Raw genomic sequence first — 24,693 nt, 5'->3', positions numbered from 1 at the left:
AGCTGTTCTTGTTTGTTTTAACAACTTGTCTGGCTCTTAACAGAACAAGTTGTTGAACTGACATCAGAAGAAGAATCAAAAATGGAAGACAGCAATGACAACAAGCAGTGCTTGGTACATACATTTACACATTTCCTTTAATAGTTTTTTTAGTTAAGAGACAATGTTACATTTAGACACATTTGTGAATCAGTAAATGGTAATTTTATATGTAAACTTAAAACTTTTTAAGTTAGTTATGCAATTCAAAATATTTTTGAATTGATAATCAACAGTAATTGATAATCAAAAATCTTCTGTATCCATCTCAAAATCAGTCATTTTCATAAAATATTGTTTTTATAATTTTACCATTTTTTACATGATGAAAGATTGGTTAAGCTGAAGATTACTCATGAAAGTGCCAAAATTATACACAGTAATCACATCTTAATCTTTATTCATGCTAAAGGTTTTCATGGTCAGCCAACAGTACCATGATTAAGCACTTAATTATGCATATTTGATTTGCTGTTCTCTCTAATTTCTTAATATTAGAGAGTATAGGGATTATGTTGAATTTAACAACCTGTGAAGGATATCTTTATGATATATTTAGTACTTTGTTCTAAAACAAAACATATAAACTTATCCTTATTTCCTTATTGCTGAAAATTAAATGTCAAAAATGCTGAATTCTGCCATTATTAGATACTGTAATGTGTCCAAACTAAATGAGCACAGAAATTTTTCATAAACACCTCAAATACCTGCAGTTCCAATATTGTAGGCAATGGGAAATGTTTTATGGTATTGGAATACAGCAGTTAGAACTTGAATAGGTCAAATAGAATGTTCAGGTGTTTTAATGTTGAGTAATTTGTATTTGTTGAACATCAAGAAGTAGGGAACTACTAATTGCTAAGTTAAGGAATGAATATATCCTGAATTTATAAGAAAGACCACCAATAATAAGCAAGCAATAGAATTTCTTCATATGAAAATACAGACACATTAAGTCAGAATTTAATGAGGATGTTTGTATTGATAGTGGGTAATATAGTTAGAACATAACTCTATTAAGAAAAGATGTTTTTGAATGTGACAATTATACTGTTAGTTCTATAAGGATGTATCTAGAAGAAAGTTTAACAGATGACCTCATGTATTAAGTATCCAGTGAATCATGTCTGTTCATCACTCAGATATTAATATTTTTTATCCAGCAGTCAGGAAGCAATACAAACCACAATTATTGTGGTCATTTTAATTATTCTATTATGTGAACTTCAACAAATTAAGTTTCTTGATATTTTGAAAAATTTTTTTAAAAATGTTCTTATGACTCCTTTCTAATTATGGCTGGTGGTAGAGTTTTAGAAGTTATTTTTAAAGAAAAAAAAAGCCTTTTCTAACTTGAACTTGTCCTAAATTCATCTAAGGAAACTTGATAACAACAGTTCACATGTGAGAGGCAAAGTAAAAGAATCTGAGCTCAAATGTCAGCTTTACCAGATAGTGATAATTTGTTGATTTTTTTCCAGGAAAGAATAAAGATGTATCAGTTTCTTAAAAAGCCTTTTTAAAGATTTATTTATTTATTTTTATATGTATGAATGTTTACCTAAATTTATTTATCTTCACTCAGTGCATGGCTGTTGCCTGGAGAAGCCAAAAGTGGGCATCAAGTCCTTTAGAAATGGAATTTCAGTTGATCTTGGGCAGACATATTATGTACTGACAACTGTGGTCCTCTCCATGAGCAATGTGTGCTCTTAACCAAAGATATTCCCCAGCTTCATTGTTTTATTTGAGCCTGCCCTCTGCCCTCTTCTTCTCTTTCTCTTCCTCCTCCTCCTCACACATGCTCTGTGTGTGTGTGTGTGTGTGTGTGTGTGTGTGTGTGCGCGCACGCATGTGTGACAATGATATCATGATTTAACCCAGACTGTCCCCAAACCATCTAAGTAGCTGAGAGTTACCCAGTTCTTAACTGTTCAATAACCAATATTCTAATCAAATATGATCTAAATATAAATTATCATTATGACTTGGTTATTTCATAGCATTACTTTTTCCTCATAAATTTTTTATCTAAAATACTAACAGTATTGATCCCCAATGTAACTACTTCTAGGAAAGAATATTCATATGCAGAACTATGTACCATGGAAGCTGTTTCCTTACCCCGCCCTTATGGATTAAAATTAATTTTAAGTGTTCTAAATATAGAATAATATATTGCAGACAGTGCACTTAGTCAATATATAAATTTAAAAATTTTTCCAGTATTATTACAAATTCTAATAACACGTAAGTAAAATGAAGGTAATTCTTCAACTGGACTTATTCTTCAAGATTGCTTATTCTTTGTTTATGAACGTGTCTCTTCTAGACTTTCATTGTCAGTGGATATAATAAAAAATTCTATCAGTATAAACACTACATATAATCAGGAAGTGTATAAAACGATATTCAAATGTTAGGTTTTTGGTATTTATTTTCAATGAAATTGTTCATAAAACTAGAAACTGTTTTAACTTTTTGAGAATGTTATTAGAAAATTTATATGCAATTCATTACCAATCCTAATTTTAACAGAACATCTTTAAGCAACTTCGACCAAAGCGAATTGGCTCTTTATTAAAAAGTGAAGAGAATACAATAACAGCTGAAGAGAAAGGTGAGGGAATATATTAAAGAATTGTAAACAGTAACCTGGCAGAGTGCCATTTTTAGACGAGAAGACTGTGCTATTATTAAGTTCTAAACTGGTTTCTACCATAGAATATTTGAACTTCTTAATTCTCCAGTGGGAAAAAATGCATTTATTGTGATGATATATCAATTTTGCCATATTCTCTAGAATGTGCACATGATTTCAAAAAAGAGAAAGTTCATTAGATATTTTAGTATACTCTAAGGGAAAAATGAAATAAAGTGCTAATATAGTTCACATGTGTAGATTAAGGAGTAACTTTATGTACATGACTATCCAAAATAAACAAACCAGAAAGATTTTTTAAATAAATATATATTTATCTCTCTGAAATTTTATGCTTAGTTTATGCATCCTAAATTATACTATGGTTTATGGAACATGTTGCATTTTCTGCCATCTTTTTAGAATGATTCTTTAAAATGTGGTCTACTATATGATTAAACATTTGAAAAGTTACATGGCATTTGGCCCATAGTAACATTTCAGACAACTTGTGCTCATTCTATGTTATGCCAGTCTTCTTTCTGCACACTTTCCTAATTGTTCCAAGAACAAACAAAAAATTTCATCAAAGACTTTAAAATTCCATTCCAATATCTACCTGTGAAGATTATACTAACTCTGACTGATAGTCTGGTTGAAAATCTGTATTTGATGGTCTTTTTTTGATTTTTGATTTTGCAGAGATTCTTAAAGAATATTGTCAACTGAAGGTAAAGACAAGTATGGTGTGTTCTGTGTTATTAACTTCTGAAACATACATGTTATTAAATATCCTGTTTTCAAATCCATGAAGTCTCCCACTGAAGAGCAAGAGTCTATGCTAAATGATTCATCAGCAAAGAAGAATACAAAATCATTACAAACAGGTGAATTTTGAAATATTGATGTCTCTAGACAAGTATCGCCAAATTATTTAAAATGTTAACAATCTTCCCATTTGTATCTCATTGTTCTTTAAATCTCACACACACACACACACACACACACACACACACACACACACATATATATATATCAAATTTCACATATATCCTTTTCTTAATTTTTGAAAAGAGTTCAATGATATTGGATGTCAGGTCTATGTCAATAAATTATATAACACAGTGTGATAAATTATATTTTACTACTTTTAACATTCCATTTTAGCATATATATAGTTATTTTCTAAAAGAATAATAAGGCCATGAGTTCAAGTTCATAGGTATGTGGAGTTTACATGACCTGTATAGCATTTTAGTTGTTTGTTTCTTGCTTAATTTCATTTACTTTATATAAATTAGTTAAAATTACTAAAATGATTCACATATTCTCTTTATATATTCTATACATTAATATTTTTATAAAATTATATTTATTTTTATTTTTCTGAGAAATGCATATCACTTTGATGCATTGATGCATTGATTTATTTGGTTAATAATTAAGAATAACAGTTCATACCCATCTCATTATAACATTTGTTCAGAGCCTGCTAGACTAAGGCAGCTCAGTCAGTCACTCGAGGGAGGGAGGGAGGATTGAAAAGAAAATGACAATTAGACAAAACTATAACATGACTCCAGCCAGTGATGAGGCTGAAGCAGCTTTATTTTTCTCCAGTCTGCTTTTATATCATTCTAGGAATATTCAAAAACCATGGTTAGTAAGTAGTCACACAAAATAGTAAACAAGGAGATCATACAAGATAGTAATCAAGCAAAGTAGTAAGCAAAGAGATCACACCAGGTAGTAATTAAGCAAAGCAGTAAACAAAGCCCTATGGTCTCTGTTTCTAATATTCTTATCTGAGCATACTTCCTCGTCCAGTGACAAATGCCAAATTTTTAGAAGCAGCACCAAAACCTCCCAACACCTGCTCTGTAACAAAAGCAGGATATACTAAAAATTGTAAGTGAACCATGTCTTTAATTGGAAATAGTCTGTGAAACCAGAAGCAACATAGCCCTTCAATATAGTTTAATGTACTTCTCATCTGATATCACAAATAAGACCACTATTCTCCAGAGGTTTTACATAAAGCCATTCAGATTTTTGTTACTGTTTAAAATGTTTTTATATTGTCGGTAATATGGAAAGATTCCATGACTTTTAAACTGCATTATAGCTTTTCTTTAACTTAGTTTTCTACTCACATTTACGGACAGTACTCAGATTCTTTCTTGTCTTCCCTACATATGATCTATGTCATTTGCCAATATGAACATAAATGTCACTTTCTAACATTATTATTCATAAACCTCAAAGTAATACTTAAACTATGTACACTACTTTATTTTTCTACTTTTTTATAGCCCCTTTCTCTCTCTATATTGTCTGGGTATAGTAAGAAATAGGCTCCTCAACTCTCCATATTTTTAAACAGGTACAACTCTTGCTACCTTTCTGCCACTGCTTCTCAGTTCTCTGGTGTGTCTATCCATCTGTCTGAACAATTACACTCTTTAGTTATCCTTATCAGTCCTCATCTCTTAAGGGATATCGCTAACACATTTGTTTGAATGTTTTAATTCTATGCCCAAAATGTTAGAAAATTAATGATCATGTACTTGTTAGATTAACACATAAATACCCATACACTGATCATGTGCATTTTGTCACCTGTAGTCCAGGAAGAAAGAATTAACAACTTTAATTGTAAACATAGCTTTGACAAACTAAGAAAGACGCATGTAGTTGCAAAAAAAAAAAATGTATTTTCTCAGGGGAAAGCTGAGCATAGTATAGGACAGTCTTCAGAACATACATGGAGATTTTCAAAATCATAGACAGAACCACATTGTATGGAAGTAACAGAACGTTTGGAGTGAGATGTTCTTGAAGAAAGTGGTTTGTAATTTCAAATTATCTTTTGTTGTTGTTTTTCTTTTAATTTAAAATTATTTTATTATTTATATTCCAGCTACCCACCTTGGTCCCCACTCCCACTTCATCCTATTCCTCCTCCCTCTTGCCTTCGAGAGGTTTCCCCCACCACAGGCTTCCCCCTTCTCTGGGACCTCAAGTCTCTCCAGGATTAAACACATCTTCCCCCATCGAGGCCAGACCAAGCATACCTCTGCTCCATATATACCAGGGGCCTCAGACAGCCTCTGTATGTTCCTGGTTGGTTGCTCAGTCTCTGGGAACTCTCTGGGGTTTGGGTTAGTTGGGACTGTTGGTCTTCCCATGGGGTCGCTCTCCCTTTAAGCTTTTTCAATCCTTCCCTTAATTCAAACATAGGGGTCCCCAACTTCAGTCCAATGGTTAGGTGTAAGTATCTGCCTCTGACTCAGTCAGCTGCTGGAAGGGCCTCTCAGAGGACAGCTAAGTTAGGCTCCTATAAGTACATTATAGTGCAGTACTGTCAGGCCTTGGGGTCCTCCCATGAGATGGATCCCAAGTTGGGCTGGTCATTGGACCGACTTTCCTTCAGCCTTTTCTCCAGTTTTGTCCCTGGAGTTCTCTTAGTGTAATAATTTGGGTCTGAATTGGATCTGAATTTGGGTCTGAATGTTTGCGTGTCTTGGACACAACACCCACTTTCTGTTTGATTGATGTATTTGAACCATTGATACCTGTATAGTCTAAGTCAGTAAATATCTAGTTGAAGATTAAATAAACATAATTAAAGTTTATAACTAATAAATCAATTTGTATTATCACAAAGTTAAAAATCTATCTATAATATAAAGACTAATATTTTAAAAATTTTCTTACACACAAAAGCACACACAATAACCAAACAAATGAATTTATTAACAGAATCAATGTTAATAACTGAGAAGGGACAAAAGTTTCAATTGGACAGTGAAAACAACAACCAAAAGGTATGTAAATGTTTCAATTTATCTATTATACAATTTTATTGTTACATAAACCATATTAATTATCCTTGGACTCCCCAGAATTTTTGAAAGATCATGAATTAGTATTTTAACATTTTTAAACAGAAATGTATAGTATTCTATAATATACAGTAATTTCACTATACATTATTCTTAGAATTGTTTCAAGGTTATTTATTTATTTATTTATTTATTTATTTATTTATTATTGTATTTATGTTCCCTTCCTAGATGTATTTAACCTAATTAAATTATAGTCACTTTTGATTTTGGGACTTATGACTAAAAAATTTAAATTAGGACCAAAGTCACAATGATTGCACTGAATTTGATAGTAAACATGAATTCATCATCTCCATCACATAAAATATGAGATGACTTATTCCCAGTTACTATTTCAAAGGCTAAAGTTGCAGTTCTGCACTTTATTCTTTAGATGTTTCAGTGTGTCTGTTATGAGAGAAAAGTAGCTGCATATGACCACCCATGACACCTATGATTCGGATACCTTCCAGAATAGAGCATTAGTGCCACACTCTCTGCATGATACATTTCAAACATTTTTATTTTAAAAGTACATCTAAATGTGTATCTATCTGTAATGTACAGAAAACTTTGGAAAGACAGATGGTAACAAAAAGGAGACAGAAGTTGAGTTTATCTCTCCATAAAATACTTTTAACTGCTTTGACTGAATAGTCATTATCAATTAGGTGCTTTCCTGTAAATCCCTAAGTATAACAGAATAGTATAGTCTGTAGTGTAAGAAAGTGTCACAAACAATCAGAAAATGGTAAGTAGCATTTCCTGGAAAAGTCAGACAATGTTAGGTTCTAAAGCAGGGTAGGAGTTGTATATTTAAAATAGGCATCACAGAATATGTAAGTCTGGATCAGAGGAAGTGTTTCTGGATATAGTTGTGGCAAAAGAGAAGAGAGGATTAATCTAGTTCCTGTTTGTGATTTAGGAAGTTCATTTGGCATTTGGGAAGCAGGACATAATGTTATTCTGGTTGTAGACTTTTTAAAATTAATTGTATACAAAATAAAACAAGCAAATAAAAACTTGGCACATTTTATCCACTTAATAGGAATTAGTCTTAGGCTCACGTTTTTATTATTATTATTTATTTATTTATTTATTTACACTTCAGATTTTCTCCTCGCCATCTACCCTCCAATTGTTCCACATCCCATACCTCTTCTCTACCCCTGTCTCCAAGAGGATATCTCTATCCCCAACCCCACCTGACCTCTGAATTCCCTGGGGCCTCCAGTCTCTTGAGGGTTAGGTGCATTATCTCTAATTGAACTCATACCTGGCAGTCCTCTGTTGTATATGTGTTGAGGGCCTCATATCAGCTGCTGTATGCTGCCTTTTTGGTGGTCCAGCATTTGAGAGATCTCGGGGGTCTAGATAAATTGAGACTGCTGGTCCTCCTATAGGATCGCCCTCCTCCTCAGCTTCTCTCAGCCTTTCCCTAATTCAACCACTGGGCTCAGCAGCTTCTGATCATTGGTTGGGTGCAAATATCTGTATCTGACTCTTTCAATTGCTTGAAGGGTCTTTTGGAGGGCAGTCACAATAGGCCCGTCTGTCTGAGTGCTCTATAGCCTCCGTAATAGTGTCAGGCCTTGTGACCTCCCCTTGAGCTAGAACCCATTTTTGGTCTATTGCTGGGCCTTCTTTTCCTCAGGCTTCTCTCCATTTCCACCCCTGCAGTTCTTTCAGACAGGAACAATTATGGGTCAGAGTTTTGTCTGTGGGGTGGTAACTGCATCCCTCACATGATGCCCAGTCTTTATGCTAGAGGTGGGCTTTACAAGTTCCCTCTCCCCACTGTAGAGCATTTCATCTAAGGTCCCTCCATTTGAGTCCTGAGAGTCTCTCACCTCCCAGGGATTTGGTGCATTCTGGAGGGCACCCCCAACCTCCTGCCTCCAGAGGTTGTCTGCTTCCATTCTTTCTCCTGGCCCACAAGGCTTCAGTCCTTTTCCCTCACCCAACACCAGATCAGGTTCCCCTCTACCCTCCTCCAAAAGAAAAACACCCTGGGCCACTTTTCTGCCCAGGCATCTCCCTCCCTCCCCACTTGTGATTGCTTTCTTACCTCTTCCAAGTGGGACTCAGGCATCCTCACTTGAACCCTTTGGCTTTTTGACCTTTTTGAGTTCTGTGAACTGTATCTCGGGTTTTCCGTATATTTTATTTTTATTTTTCTCTAATATCCACTTATTAGTGAGTACATACCATGCTTGTCCTTTAGAGTCTGAGTTACCTCACTCGGGATGATATTTTCTAGTTCCATTCATTTGTGTGCAAAACTCAGGATGTCCTTGTTCTTAATAGTTGAGTAGTATTTCATTGTGTAAATGAACCACAGTTTCTGTATCACTCTTCTGTCATGGGACATTCCAGCTCACATTAGTTTTTAAAAGACAATTCACTGTACTTATTATTTATTTACAGCTTATATACTGTCTTCATATAAATGGGGTTGCTTTGATATTTGAGCCATTTGTAACCAAAACAAAATAACTTTAACACATTCTGTTTGAGTATAACAAAGGTATAAAAGCATACATACTGATTCTAAGAATGCAGTTGTGGTAATCCATTTTTATCAACCTCAATTCTGTTTAGGAATCTCACTTTCTTATTAAGAATTGTCATATATTTTTGTATGGAAAACCTGCATATGGCATCTAATGCTTGTGACTTTATTAAAAAATAACCACAGAAGGATTCTTCATATTAATGTATAATCTCGTGCAACAAGTTTAGAGCACAGTAATTTTTTCTCAAAATAATCAAGATTGTACTTGAAAATAGACCGACCATTATTTAGTTTTTTATACCTGATATATATTAAAGAATCTTATATTTTTTCCTTATAAACTTAAAATAGTTCTGTCATTGGGAATATTCCAAATAGGTTAATGCTATTCTAAATTAATTGTAATTCATTTAATTAGAATTAAATCTAAGAATATTTTAAATTCAGAATGTATTTTTTTAGGAATTAAAATGTATTTAAGTAATCTGAAGTAATTATTGGGGAACATGTAGACATTGATTTTATATCTTTTTCTTCTTGACTTTTGTGTGTGTGTGTTTATATATAATTAGAGGCCCAATAAAGATAAAACTTAGTCAATAGTTATAAAATATTCTTAAGCTTCTTTTTCTGTATTTTTAAATAAATATTTTATTTTCAGTTTAATAAGTGCAAAATCCAAAAATCACAATTAGGAAATCTTTAATCAATTCATTCCTGATATTTGTTTTTAACAGCATATATTTAAGCAATCCCAACCAAAAATGACTTCACATTTATCTGTGCCAGAAGGTCAAAGTGATGAAAGTACAATAAATGGCCAAGTGAAAGGTATGGACCATATTGTATAAACTCAATTGTCAGAATATTTGTGTAAATTAGAAGTGACTTATCGTCCTAGTAAAAATTACCTCTAAAACATGACTAAATTTTAAGATATTAAATGGTGATAATTTACAAAGTTAAATTTAAATACTTTCTATAGCATATTAACTTTCAATTTCATATTAAATTGAACGTAGCATTGCAGAAAAGGAAAAAATAGTTTCCATTATAAGGACTTTTCAAGCAAGTCAACATTAGGATATAGAAAGGAATTATAAAGAAGTTGGAATAAAAATATAGAAAATCAGAATCTACAAAGGAGGATCGAGAGATTATTTGATTGATCATGGTTTCTTTGCTGAAGTTGTTTATCAGCTGTAGAAGATCTTTAGAAGAATTTTGGGGGTCTCTTATGTATACTATAATATCATCTGCAACTAGTGATACTTTGACTTCTTTACCAATTTCTATCTTCTTGATCTCCTTTTGTTGTCTTATTGCTCTAACTAGAACTTCAAGTACTATATTGAATAGATATGGGGAGCACAGGCATCCTTTGTCTTGTTCCTCATTTTAGTGGGATTGCTTCAAGTAACTCTCCATTTAATTTGATATTGACTGTTGTTTTGCTGTAAATTGTGTTTATTATGTTTATGTATCAGCCTTGGATTCCTGAACTCTCCAATACTTTTAACATAAAGGGGTATTATATATGGTCAAATGCTTTTTTTTTTTTTTTTTTTTAACATCTAAGCAGATGATCATGTGATTTTTTTCCTTTGAGTTTGTTTATATAGTGGATTACATTAATAGTGGATTTTAGTATATTGATCCAACATTGCACCCCTACTTGATCATGGTGAATGATGGTTTTGATGTGTTCTTGGATTCAGTTTGCAAGAATTTTATTCAGTATTTTTGCATAGATATTTGTATGTAAAATTGGTTTGAAGTTCTCTCTCTTTTTGAGGGAGGGGAATTTTAGGTCCTTGTGTAGTTTAGGTATCAGAGTAATTGTGGCTTCATAGAATGAATTAGGTAGTGTTTCTTCTGTTTATATTTTTATGAAATAGTTTGAGGAATATTGGTATTAGGTCTTCTATGAAAGTCTGGTAGAATTCTTCACTAAAGCCATCTGGCCCTGGGACTTTTGAGTTTTTTAATGACTCCTATTTTTTTTTTAGGGGATATGGGTCTGTTATGTTACCTGCTCTTGATTTAACTTTGGTATGTGGTATCTGTCTAGAAAATCATCCATTTCATCTAGATTTCCCAGTTTTGTTGAGTATAGGCTTCTGAAGTAGGATCTGATGAGATTTCAAATTTCTCCCGTTTCTGTTGTTATGTCTCCATTTTCACTTCTTATTTAATTTGGATACTGCCTCTGGCCCTTTAGTTATTTTAGTTAAGGGTTTATCTATCTTGTTGATTCTCTTAAAGAACCAGCTTTTGGTTTTGTTGATTCTTTGCATAGTTCTCTTTGTTTCTATTTGTTTTTGGCCCTGTGTTTGACTATTTTTTGCTGTTTACTCCTCTTGGAGATGTTTGCTTTCTTTACCAGGGCTATGAATTTTTACTCTTAGCAATGCTTTGATCATAGGTTTGGGTATGCTGTATCCTCATTTTCTCTGAATTACAGAAAGTCTTTACATTCTTTCTTTATTTCTTCTCTAATCAAGTTATCATTGTGTAGAGAGTTACCTGTGGGTTTTCTGTTGTTTTTGTCATCATTGAAGTCCTGTCTTAGGCCATGGTAATCTGAGAGGATGCATCCAATTATATCAGTCTTCTTGTATTGGTTGAGGTTAGTTTTGTCAATTTTGTAGAATGTACCATGAGGTGCTGAGAAGAAGCTGTATTCTTTTGTTTTAGCATGAAATTTTCTGTAGATAACTGTTAAATTTATTCAGTTCATAACCTCTATTAGTTTCACTGTGTCTTTGTGTAGTTTCTATTTCAATGACCTGTTTATTAGTGAGAATAATAAAGGTGTTGAGGTCTCCTGCTATCATTGTGTGGAATTCAGTCTCTCAAGAAAGAAATCAAAGATCTCAGAAAATGGAGAGATCTCCCATGCTCACGAAATGACAGAATTAACATAGTAAAAATGGCCATCCTACCAAATTCATTGGCACTGCTTTGCTGGATTATGCTATATAAACCAGAATAAAATACTATGAACAAAAGCATAGGGTTACACATGGAGTGATTAAGAATGCCATCAACAGATTACAAATCTATTAGAGTAGTTAAGACTTACACTGTTTCAATTTGGAAGTCATGATAGCTAAGAAAAATGATGTCTGAATAATATATTTTCTAATTTATTTTTATCTATTCATGACTGTAACAATGGTGTTGTATCACATTCTATTTTCCTAGGTTCAATTAATTATATGGATTCACCACAAGAACACGATGTAAAATCAAGATTAGAGGAAGAACAAAATAGCCATGGTAATGGTGAAAAATCACAGCATGAGGTACATGAGTATTACTATTTGACTTTTAAAAAATATTGTTTTCACTGATAAATGATATCCAATAAACCACATGAAGTTTTCTTCTTCTTATCTCCTTATAGAATCATTAGACCTTGATTTAGTATTTAGTTTTGGCTTTCCTTTACGTGACTGTGAAACCTGTATCTTTAAAAGGAAGAACAGAAAAAAAAAAAAAAAAAGCTAAACTTTATCATTAGAAATCTCATTTTTCTTTGTTTTTCTATTCATTCCTATAATATTTATATATGTTTTTAAAAAGGACTGGTTAAATGTAATACTTATGACTAGCAATTAAAATTATGAATAGCATAGCAGTTTATTTCCTGAGTTAGATTCAAGAAAGGAGTCTTTATTCCTAGTGACACATAATTTGTACTTACCTATTATCTGTAGATATTACAAAGCTTGAAATTTCAGTTCTTAATTTGGCTTTCTGGTTGTCTTCTGTATATTTGTTATATTAGAAATTGGAAATTAGAAAATAGGACATGTAAACAACCTACCTTCTGTAGAATTCAAGATACAAATTTAATTGTCATATAAAAAACAAAATCGAAACTTGGTTTTATTTAAATAAAAAAACAGAAAATATTATAAAAATATCACTCTGACTTTACTGGCACTAAACTATATCAGAACTAGATATAATATACAATGTATATATAAGTATATGGTACTATATGAGCTTCTAAATTGTAGAAAACCTTTTAAAGGCTGATGCTGCTAGAATTCCAATTGAAATTTAAAGTCTGCCTGAAGACATTTTAATTGAGGTTACTGAATAAGATTATATAACATTATATAATATTTTAATTAATTTTATATTTATATGTGATATATTTATACATAATATATTATGTTTATATTTATTATTATATAATAATATTCAGTACTAAATATATGCTGTTCTGGTAAAAAATGAAATGTCAGATGAGGATATCTACTAGAGTTTAAGAGAAAATTAACTAACATTTAAAAGAAGAGAGCTTATGTTTGTGGTATTAGGTATACTTAAATAAATCTTTCTGAATGTGAATGTGAAGTTGTCAACTAGAGGAGAAAGACAAAGATACATAGAATTCTATCACAATGACTTATGGGGAATGAGTACAATAATAACTTGTTCTCCATTTGACACCTAGCAACAAGGATTTGCAAGACAGCAGAAAGAACCAAAGCTATAAATATGGTCATTTTTCCCACATCATATGCAAAATAAAAACTGCAAGTAAAAACATGGCAGAGAACAGACATTTAATTAGAGATGTCTATATGATTCCATCCTTATTAAAATGTGCTATAGATTTTTAAGGTTCTTTCTGGATTGATAATTGATAATAACCTGCCTATCTGTGCTATCCCTTTCCTGGTTTCCTCTCTGGAAACTCCTATCCCATCCCCGCTCCGCCTGCTTCAGTGCTCCTATCCCATCCCCGCTCCGCCACCAACCCCTTGCCGCTCTTGCATTACCCTACAATGGGGCATAGAACCTTCCTTCACAGGACCAAGAGCCTCTGCTCCCATTGGTGCCCCACAAGGCCATCTTCTGCTACATATGCAAGTAGAGATATGGGTCCTTCCATGTGTACTTCATGGTTGGTGGTTTAGTACCTAGGAGCTATGGGGGGTCTGGTTGGTTAATATTGTTGTTCTTCCTATGGGGTTAAAAACCCTATCAGCTCCTTCAGTCCTTTCTCTAACTCCTCCATTGGGGACCCAGTGCTCAGTTCAATGGTTGGCTGTGAGCGTCCACCTCCGTATTTATCAGGTTCTGGCAGAGCCTCTCAGGAGACAGCTATATCAGGCTCCTGTCAGCATGGTCTTCTTGGCTTCCACAATCACTGGATTTGGTGATTGTATATGGGATGGATACCCAGGTGGGACAGTTTCTGGATAGCTTTTCCTTCAGTCTCTGCTCCACACTTTGTCTCGGTATTTTGCTTACCCATCTAAGAAGGACCAAAGCACCCACACGTTGGTCTTCCTTTTTCTTGAGCTTCATGTGGCCTGATAATTGTATCTTGGGTATTCCGAGCTTTTGGACTAAGATACACTTATCAGTGAGTGCATACCATGTATGTTCTTTTGTGACTGGGCTACCTCACTCAGGATATTTTCTAGTTCCATCCATTTGCCTAAGAATTTCATGAAGTCATTGTTTTTAATAGCTGAGTAATATTCCATTGTATAAATGTACCACATTTTCTGTATCTATTCCTCTGTTGAAGGACATCTGGGTTCTTTCCAGCTTCTGGCTATTAAAAAGAAGGCTGTTATGAACATAGTGGAGCATGTGCCTTTGTTATATGTTGGAGAATCTTTTGAGTATATGCTCAGGAGTGGTATAGCTAGGTCCTCAGGTAATGCTATGTCCAATTTTCTGAGGAACCGCCAGACTGATTTCCAGAGTGGTTGTACCAGCTTGCAATCCCACCAACAATAGAATAGTGTTCCTCTTTCTACACATCCTCAACAGTATCTGCTGTTATCTGAGATTTTGATCTTAGCCATTCTGACTGGTATGAAGTGGAAACTCAGTGTAGTTTTGATTTGCATTTCCCTGAGGACTGAGGATGTTGAACAGTTTTTTAGGTGCTTCTTGGCCATTCAATATTCCTCAGGTAAAATTCTTTGTTTAGCTCTGCACCCCATTGTTAGAGTTTTTCAATTCTCTGGAGACTAAATTCTTGAGTTCTTTGTGTATATTGGACATTAGTTCTCTATAAATGTAGGATTGGTAAATATCCATTCCTAATCTGTTGGTTGCTGTTTAGTTCTATGGACAATGTCTTTTGCCTTACAGAAACTTTGCAATTTTATGAAGCCCCATTTGTCAAATCTTGATCTCAGAGCATAAGACATTGGTATTCTGCTCAGGAAATTTTCCCCTGTGCCCATGTGTTTGAGGCTTTCCCCCACTTTCTCTTCTTTTAGTTTCAGTGTACCTGGTTTTATGTGGAGGTTCTTGATCCACTTGGAGTTGAACTTTGTGCAAGGAGGTTGAATAGCTCATTTTCCATTCTTCTTCATGCTGACCTTCAGTTGAACCAGTACCATTTGTTGAAAATGCTGTCTTTTTTCCACTGGATGGTTTTAGCTCCTTTTCAAAGATCAAGTGACCATAGGTGTAGGGGTTCATTTCTGGGTCTTCAATTCTATTCCACTGACCTACGTGCCTGTCTCTGTACCAATACCATGCAGTTTTTATCACAATTGCTCTGTGATACAGCTTTATGTCAGGGATAATCATTTCCCCAGAAGTTTATTTTATAGTTGAGTATAGTTTTTGCTATCCTGGGTCTTTTCTTATTCCAAATGAATTTGCTAATTGCTCTTTCTAACTCTATGAAAAGTTGAATTGGAATTTGGATGGGGATTGCATTGAATCTGTAGATTGCTTTTGGCAAGATGGCCATTTTTACTAAGTTAATCCTGCCAATCCATGAGTATGGGAGATCTTTCTGTATCTGAGATCTTCAAATTTTTTCTTCTGAGACTTGAAGTTCTTGTCATATAGATATTTTACTTGCTTGGTTAGAGTCACACCAAGGTATTTTATATTATTTGTGACTATTTTGAATGATATCATTTCCATAATTTCTTTTTCAGCTTGTTTATCCTTTGAGATAAAGAGTGGAAGGCTACTGATTTGATTGAGTTAATTTTATATCCAGGCACTTTGTTGAAGTTGTTTATCTGGTTTCAGAGTTCTCTGGTGGAATTTTTGAAGTCACTTAAGTATACTATCATATCATCTACAAATAGTAATATTTTGACTTCTTCCTTTCAAATTTGTATCCCTTTGACCTCCTTTTGTTGTCTAATTGCTTTGGCTAGGACTTCAAGTACTATATTGAATAGGTAGGTAGAGAGTGGGCAGCCTTGTGTAGTCCCTGATTTTAGTGGGATTGTTTTAAGTTTCCCTCCATTTAGTTTGATGTTGGATACTGGTTTGCTGTATATTGCTTTTACAATGTTTAGGTATGGGCCTTGAATTCCTGATGTTTCTAAGACTTTTACCATGAAAGAGTGTTGAATTTTGTCAAATGCTTTGTCAGCATCTGATGAGATGATCATGTGTTTTGTTTTTTATTTTTAGCTTTGATTTTGTTTATATTGTGTGTTATGTTGATAGATTTCCATATGTTGAACTGTCACTGAACCCCTGGGAAGAAGTCTACTTGACCTTTTAAAATTCATCTGATATCAAATAACTGCTACAATGTTTGTCATATTCAAATGCCATGTGCATTGAAATCCCTTTCCATATTTCTTACTTGAATACTATGTATATATCATTGCACTTTTTCAAATAACTATTATTGTATTACAGCAAATTAATGTATAAGTATCTTTTAATATTAGTATTTGTAAAAAAAACATCTGTTTTCTGTGGAATGAAAATAATATTTAGGAATTGTGAAGTCAGTTCTTCATTTATATATGCGCATAGGCCAATCTTCTATCTCCAAATATATCTCATCTGGACTTTACTGTTTAGTTTATGTAGGCAGAGACTTTAGGATGATAAAGGTTAGATATTAATGATAAAAGATATTTGATCATTGTCAAATCTCTTGATTTTGGTTTCATGCTTTTTATATATTTAATGTAATTAATGTTAAAGGGTGATTTAGTGGCTTTCTTGGAAGTTGATTATAAGGTTTAATGTAGCATACCATCAAAACTGTTGTTTTACATACAGCACATGTTTAAGCTTCCTTGGCCTAAGGGTGTTGCACATGTATACTTTGGTAAACATCAAAGTGGAGAAAGCACAGGAAACATGGAGAAGAAAGGTAAGAGCCCTGCATTGTGTAATAAAGCCATTTGGCTGAGTGTGTATTTGATGCACTCAGATGTCAAGTATCCCCTACTCAAAAAAATCACTCAGGAAACATTTGCAAATTGTAAATGCATAAAGTGGCAGTGATCTGTGCATTTAAAACTATCTGCAATTCAGTGGATGTCAAGAAATAATAAAACTCATAGCAGAAATGAGTAAGATATAAACAAAGAAAAGATTGGTTATATCAGGGTCTTATACAGTGGATGAGTGCTGAGAAAGAAAGGTTGGTAGAGACATGGGAATGATGGTTAAGAAAGCTGAAGTGTGTGGGAACAACAGGAAAAAGTGAGGCAAGTGTATATAGGGGAGATTAAATGACCATTTATTAGAAAAAATGATGTTCAGAATAATAATATGTGAGATAGTTATAAATCGACCTTCTAGCACAACTATGTTTCATAGGTAGACTAAATATTACTATGTTTCTTTTTCTCCTCATTTTTTGAGACTATCTATAAGAAACCTAAAACAACCCATGCAGTGCTATGCATCATGTACAATACTTCAATGTCATACATTTTAGCTACATTTCAGGATATTACCCTACAGATAGAATACAGAAAAAAAAAACGCACAAGTTTAATACATTAAAAGAACATAAAGTTGAAAGCATTCAGTCACTGGTTTTGATTGTTTTAAAAAACATAAATGATTATCTAGAGGAACAGAAAAAGAGACAGCACACAACTTGCATAAACTTGGAATTAATGTTGAGGACATATGAGAGAATTCATTTCAAAGGCTTAAGTATGTGTTCATTCAAATTGACTGTATTGTCACTGCTGTATAGATGACCAGAAATGGGATGAAATGAGGCAAATGTTAAAAGCTTCAGTCACTCACTTCCTGTCTACATCAACTATTAGGGATGGTAGAATCGTAAGCATCCAGGTGAGAGTTATTAGAATATAAAAGTGCAAATTGCGTTTAAAGTGGTTTCCAATTTATTTAAAAGATAGTTGTTTGATCACTACAGCTTTATTGATCACATGATGCACCCAGAGCAGCTTTAGAAAAATTGACATTCATTATTATATATCTTAATTACAAAAAGGGTTGTATTAAATATTGCCAATATTTCAAATACAACTTAAATAATTTTTATTGGTTATTTACTTTATTTACATTTTCAATGTTACTCTCCTTCCTGGTTTCACTGTAAAAAATAAGTCTTGAGTTTTTATTTAGACAATCATATTTCAATACTGAGAACATTTTTTTCATCAGGTTATAATTTAGGTTCACAAACTTTCTCAAAGTGTTCATGTGTAAACTTTAAAAGAAGAAATGCAATCATTATAACATCACATATTTCTATTAGGAAAGAAAATCGTTTTACTAACAAGTATTAAGCAAGTTAACAGCAAGCTGATCATCTCAAATTCTCTTTGATGGAAATAACTTGCACATTACTCCGATCCCTTATGACTGCTTTGACCTTCCTTAATAAGTCAGAAGTATGATATTTTTATGCCAGTGTGATTGATTGTAAACTGTTTATTTAGTCATATAATGTCTATCATTTTGCTTCTGCTTTGGTGGTTAATATATCATTTCACTATCATGATTTCATCCTGAGATTTGAGACTATTTTTTTCTCTACCAATCAAGAATGTCTCTCTCTCTCTCTCTCTCATATATATATATATATATATATATATATATATATATATATATATATGTGTGTGTGTGTGTGTGTGTGTGTGTGTGTGTGTTTCTATGAAAAGGTGAAAGACTATGTAACAAATATATAATTTGTTATATCTTTTTGGTTTTGTAGATTCTCCTACACAATATTCTCAATGTAAGGTAATTGCTCATATTTAGTCTAGATTATTAATTTTATATATTGTATGAAAGAATTTATTAAGTATTTTATTTCAAAACTCATCTAGGCTAGCAATGAAAGGAACGAATATGATTCAGATAGTAGTTCATCATTGATGTATGGAGAAACTTTCTCTGTAGGTAAGTTATGTAATTTCTTATTATGATACAAGTATTCTAAGTATTTGAACCTCTCATTTTCTTTTGTTTATTTTTCCCCAGATGTTTAGAAAAATGAACCTAATAACATAAATATCTTTGTCAACTTCTATGTTTCAAACTAGTCTTTCTTTTTAAATTATTTTAAATTTCCAATTACATTTATTGAACATTTATGGTGGCATAAAGGGAAGAAGGATAAATATGAAAGTTCCAAATTCTGTCTGTAAAGTGGTCATATTACAAATTTATACACTTTTAAAAACTTTAGTCATAGTAAATAGAAAAATAGTTGATTTCTTTTATTAAAAATATATCTTTAGACAATATAATCTGATTATGATTTCTTTTTTTCCTACTCCTATAACTTGTCCATATCCCCAACTACCCAAATTTGTACCCATTTTTCTTTTTTTATTAGTATACAAACAAGCATGTAAAAATATGTAAAAACAATAAAATAAAACAAACTATAACAGGACAAAACAAACCAACAAAAAAGAGCTAAAGTGAAAACTCCAGAAACATATATGGAAACAAAACACCTTGATGTTCCCTCATACAGATATTCCATAAATACACATTATGTCAATGCAAATGACCTTTAAGATTAAAAAGAATAAAAAGTCTTGACAAAGGGTTCTGAGACAACCTCCACAAATGCCATTGAGTTCATTCTTTGTTGGCCATCTACTGCTGGTCGTGGGGCCTGACCTGAAGTGTGGTTTGTATACTTAGAGAGACTCCATTAGAGAAAACTGCATTTCTGTTTGCAAGTACTCATCAGTTGGAGATACCTTTTGGTTTAGTGGGTGATACCTCTTGTCCACTTTTTCTCTCAGAGATGGAAGCTCATCTGACCAATACCAGTACAGGACCTGTGCATGCTTACAAAGTCTCTGAGTGTTCATATAAGCATTAGTCCTGCTGTGTCTACTTCAAAATTATTTTCTACAGACAGTTGACCCTTTAGATAATAATCGTGTTTTAGTACTAAAACTTAATGCATGTGGTATGTTTTAGGTTCTCACATCCTTTGAGAAGTACTTACTAAACAAGTGTTCTAACTTGAGGGAAGAAGCAATTACAGTTCTTTCAATAGTACACATCTATGCAGATGAGACCATTTAATGTACAATGTTTCTACATGTGAATATCTAATAATTCAAACAACTTTCTTTAATAAAAAATTATTCCGGCCCAATTTGGGATTCATCCATGGGGGGACACCAAACTGTGACACTATTACTGATTAGGAGAGCTTGGCTGTCTTCTGAGAAGCTCTACCATCAGCTGACTCAGACAGATGCAGATACTTACAACCAAGCATTGGACTTAGGTTCAGGAACCCCTGTGGAAGAGTAGGGGAACAATTGAAGGAACTGAAGAGGATGGCAACCTCATAGGAAGCCCAACAGTGTCAACTAACCTGGATCACTGGGAACTGCTAGAGATTAAGCTACTAACCAAAGAGCATACATGGGCTGTTTGGAGGCCATAGCATATATGTAGCAGAGAACTACCTAGTCTGGCTTCAGTGGGAGAGGATGTGCCTAATCCTGTAGAGATTTGATGTCCCAGGGAGACAGGATGCCATAAGCGGGCACGCCCTCTCAGAGGCAAGGAGGATGGAGGAGAGGGAATGAAATTTTAAATATTTGTACTATTTTGGAAATGTTATTATATGTAATTCCATTTTACCATAAGCTTTTAAACTATTTTTTACAATATATTTATCCATTTATATTTTTACATTCCAATCACTGTCCACTTCTTGATTCCCACCTCACAGGGTCCCTCCCACTATTCTCCCTCTCCTTCTCCATTACGAGAGGGTGCACCCACCCTGGGTATTTTCCCTGGTGTATCAAGTCTCTGCAGGGATAGGTGATCCTTTCTCACTGAGGCCTGATATGCCAGCCCTGTTAGGGAAAAGATTCCACAGACAGGCAACAGTCTGAGGGACAGCCCCTGCTCTAGTTCTTGGGGTACCCACATGGAGATCAAACTGCACATCTGCTACATATGTGCTGGGGGGGTCTTGATCCAGCCCGTGTGTGCTCTTTGGTTGGTGGTTCAGTCTCTGAGAGCTCCTAAGTGTCCAGGTTAGTTCACTTTGTTGATCTTCCTATGGAGTTCCTATCCCCTTCAGGACCTTCAGTTTCTCCTACAATTCTTCCGTAAGTGTCTCCACCTCCATTCAATGTTTGTCTGTGGGTCTCTGCATCTGTTTCAGTCAGCTGCTGGGTGGAGAGGCTCAGGGAATAGTTATGCATAACAGAGTAGAATTAATAATGTCAAAGATTGAAGTCTACTCATGAGATGGGTCCCAATTTGGACAGGTTATTGCTTTTCCATTCCTTTAGTCTCTGTTCCATCTTTGTCCCTGCATTTCTTCCAGACAGAGCAAATTTTGAGTCTAAAATTTTGTGAGTAGGTTGTTGTCATCCCTCCACTGAGGGGAGGGGGTCCTGCCTGGCAACAGGAGAAGACCTCTTCATGTTCCATATACCCATTGTCATGCATCTTGACCAAGGTCACCTGCTTTGACTCCTGGAGGCCTCATCCCAAGTCTCTGGGACTTCAGCCTAAAGATTCCCCCTACACCCTCACCTCTGGCTGTTGCAAATTTCTGTCTTTATTTTTGAGGTTGTAATATGACTACATTATTCCCCTCTTCCTTTGCTTCCTCCAAGTCCTCTTTTATATCACTCTTTACCCTCGAATTCATGGCCTCCTCTTTTCATTAATTGTTGAAAACAATGTAACATCCACATGTAGCTTGTTGAGTGCAAGTAATGTCAACAAGAGCTTCTTCTATGTTAAGACATCACCTCAAATTTCACTCTTTTAATGCCGCACTGGGACATATACATTTTTGTACTTTATCATGCTCATTGGGGTCATTCATAGCCGTACATTGAAAATTTCAACTTTTAAATCAAATTTGTGATTAAAATTAAAACATGTGTACTCCCATCACGTTTTGTTCCTAAAAAGGCTAAAAATAAATCTCCACCAAAGTGGAGAAAAATAAATTTCCACCAAAGTGTCAATGTAAAGTAACTATTCCTAAAGCTCAGTATGGGGATTTTTTTTTTCCTCCATAGTAACTCTGCATGAAATTAAGATAGATTGTGTCATAGTAACATTAACTTTGTTACATGTGTCCTTAATATTTTAGATTCTCCAAAAGAATATTCTGAATGGAAGGTAATAGTTTTTACATTTTACCTAGAATTATGACTTTATATTGTTCACATATGCAAGAGTTATTAAACATCTTCTTTCAAATCCACATAGCCTACCACAGGAACAAAAGAGTCTGTTCAAAAGGACATATCAGATATACAGTATGTTCAATTCAGAGAAGGTAAATACTGCATATTACTTTCAATGGAATATATGCCTTACAGTGTATGAACAGCTCAGTGCTCTCATCTCTAATTTTTTTATACAAACATGATGCAAGGATTTTATGTGAATGATATAAATACCAATTGAAGTATCATTTTTGAACAGGTATTCACTAGTTTAAGAAAATAAATTTACAATTGAAAGATAGAACTTAGCTACTTCGAATTTATGTCTCTCTATAATCACATTCCAATTTGAGATCTTTGTTCTTAATGGAGTGCCTGAGATTAATTATGAAAGACTATGGTTTTGTTGTTTGGAAAGTTTTGGTGCTACAAGAATTTAAATTCAGCTCATGGGAAGAGAATGAGGGTAGCTGTTTATTAACATAGAAATTTTAATGATCTTGAGGTGAGCAAAAAATACTATGTACTTAAAATGGAAGTGTGCTTTTTTAATTCAAGTCCTATACACATTCCATTGGTTTAAGTAATGGGAACAGCACATATGAAACATTGGGATAAATAACCAAATTAAATAAAAAGAATGAGTGAATAAGAAATAAAACTAAATCAGAAGACAAGTAATCCAAATGAAACTGAATAAAGTATATATTTGTATTGTTATATAGAGTACGCCATAACTATTCCAGGATATAGTAGGAACTTTTCTATATAGTATATGCTTAATTCTCAAATTTAGGAAATACAATAGCTACCGTTTATGACATTTACTATTACATAGCTCCTATAGCAGAGCAGACTCTATTACTGACTAAAGGCACTGAATTCATTACAGTATAAATCAAACATTTACTAGATGCTGATAGTTAATATACCTTTTTCTTTAATTTTAGCTGGTTATTTTATTTTTGGAGACCTCAAGAAGAACAAAATAAAATTAGAGTTGTTATCTTTCCCATTTATTTCTGAAGATGTGTTCATCTATATTGAGTACATATATACAAATGAATAATAGATATGTGATATTTCCTTTATGATTTAATTCATAAACTAAAATTCATGTATTGTTTTATTTTATCTATTCCAAATATTGTTTGGAAAATTAAGATTAACTAATTTTAAAATGGGAATATAAAATTTTATTTCTCATAATAACTAATGCTTAATTTAACTCTATAGTTGTAGAAAATATTATTTAAGAAATGACATTTCTATTTTATTTTTACTACATAAATATTAATTTATTTCTATAGAGGCAACTTTAAAATTGAAAACAATGGAAAATCTTGATGGCAATGAAACTAGTCAATCATCTGTAAGTAATTTTGAATTTAAAATTCTATTTTAATATCTTTTGCAAAGAATGCATTACAGGCTAAATGACATATTGTTCTAGATATGTACTTAGAATAAATAATCCAATGCTTAAAATTTAATTTTAAAACATTTTACAAGTTGAAGTCCCTTTAATTTTCTTAAAACTTGTATTAGTCTATACATAAAATTCATTTGGAAATTTTTATTAATTTAAAAATTATTATCATGTATTCCTCTATTATTATATTCTACATCTGTGTAAAATGTAAGAAAAATTGTCCTTGTCATCACCAAGCACTTGAAAACAATGACAGCCTTGTATGAGTCTCCCCATTTTAATTTTACAAACAATAATTTTAATACTTACTTTTTCTAAAAAATGCTTTAAGCTTTATTTGAGACAAATTGATTTTTGTGTTAAAGGGGTAGAACAAAGAATTGCCTGGATCAAAAGACTAAATGTAAATTCACGTAGCACGTAGGTACAACTCCATACCTCTTCACTCCAGTGGTCTTATAACGCTACCTTAACCCAATGTAATATCCATGTAACAGCAAGAACTCACACACATGTTCAGTATTATCTGATTTACCAACTGATGCCTTCATTGAATAATCATCTTAAATATATTACATATAATATATTACATATATTATACTATATATAATATTTACATATTATATATTTACATATTATATATAGTATATATAATATTATGTATATATTATATATAATATATTACATATACTATATATTATATAATATATTACATATATTATACTATATATAATATTATATATAATATT

At 33.0% G+C, this 24,693-nt stretch overlaps 1 protein-coding gene across 1 annotated transcript in view; it reads left to right on the top strand.

Annotated features, from left to right (window-relative positions):
• Positions 1-24,693, top strand: part of LOC117703198 (uncharacterized) — a 175,182-nt gene that overhangs the window by 62,733 nt on the left and 87,756 nt on the right. The window contains 13 exon segments of the mRNA XM_076929414.1: positions 44-114; positions 2,581-2,662; positions 3,386-3,414; positions 3,498-3,570; positions 6,446-6,510; positions 9,823-9,916; positions 12,293-12,393; positions 17,120-17,213; positions 19,044-19,072; positions 19,159-19,231; positions 22,434-22,462; positions 22,553-22,622; positions 23,823-23,884. Of these exon segments, the coding sequence (XP_076785529.1) occupies positions 44-114; positions 2,581-2,662; positions 3,386-3,414; positions 3,498-3,570; positions 6,446-6,510; positions 9,823-9,916; positions 12,293-12,393; positions 17,120-17,213; positions 19,044-19,072; positions 19,159-19,231; positions 22,434-22,462; positions 22,553-22,622; positions 23,823-23,884 (872 nt within the window).

This window comes from Arvicanthis niloticus, chromosome 2, assembly GCF_011762505.2.
Source record: "Arvicanthis niloticus isolate mArvNil1 chromosome 2, mArvNil1.pat.X, whole genome shotgun sequence".
NCBI classification, from domain to species: Eukaryota; Metazoa; Chordata; class Mammalia; order Rodentia; family Muridae; genus Arvicanthis; species Arvicanthis niloticus.
Note: the sequence above shows the minus strand (reverse complement) of the source record. Positions and strands in the feature narration are given on the sequence as shown.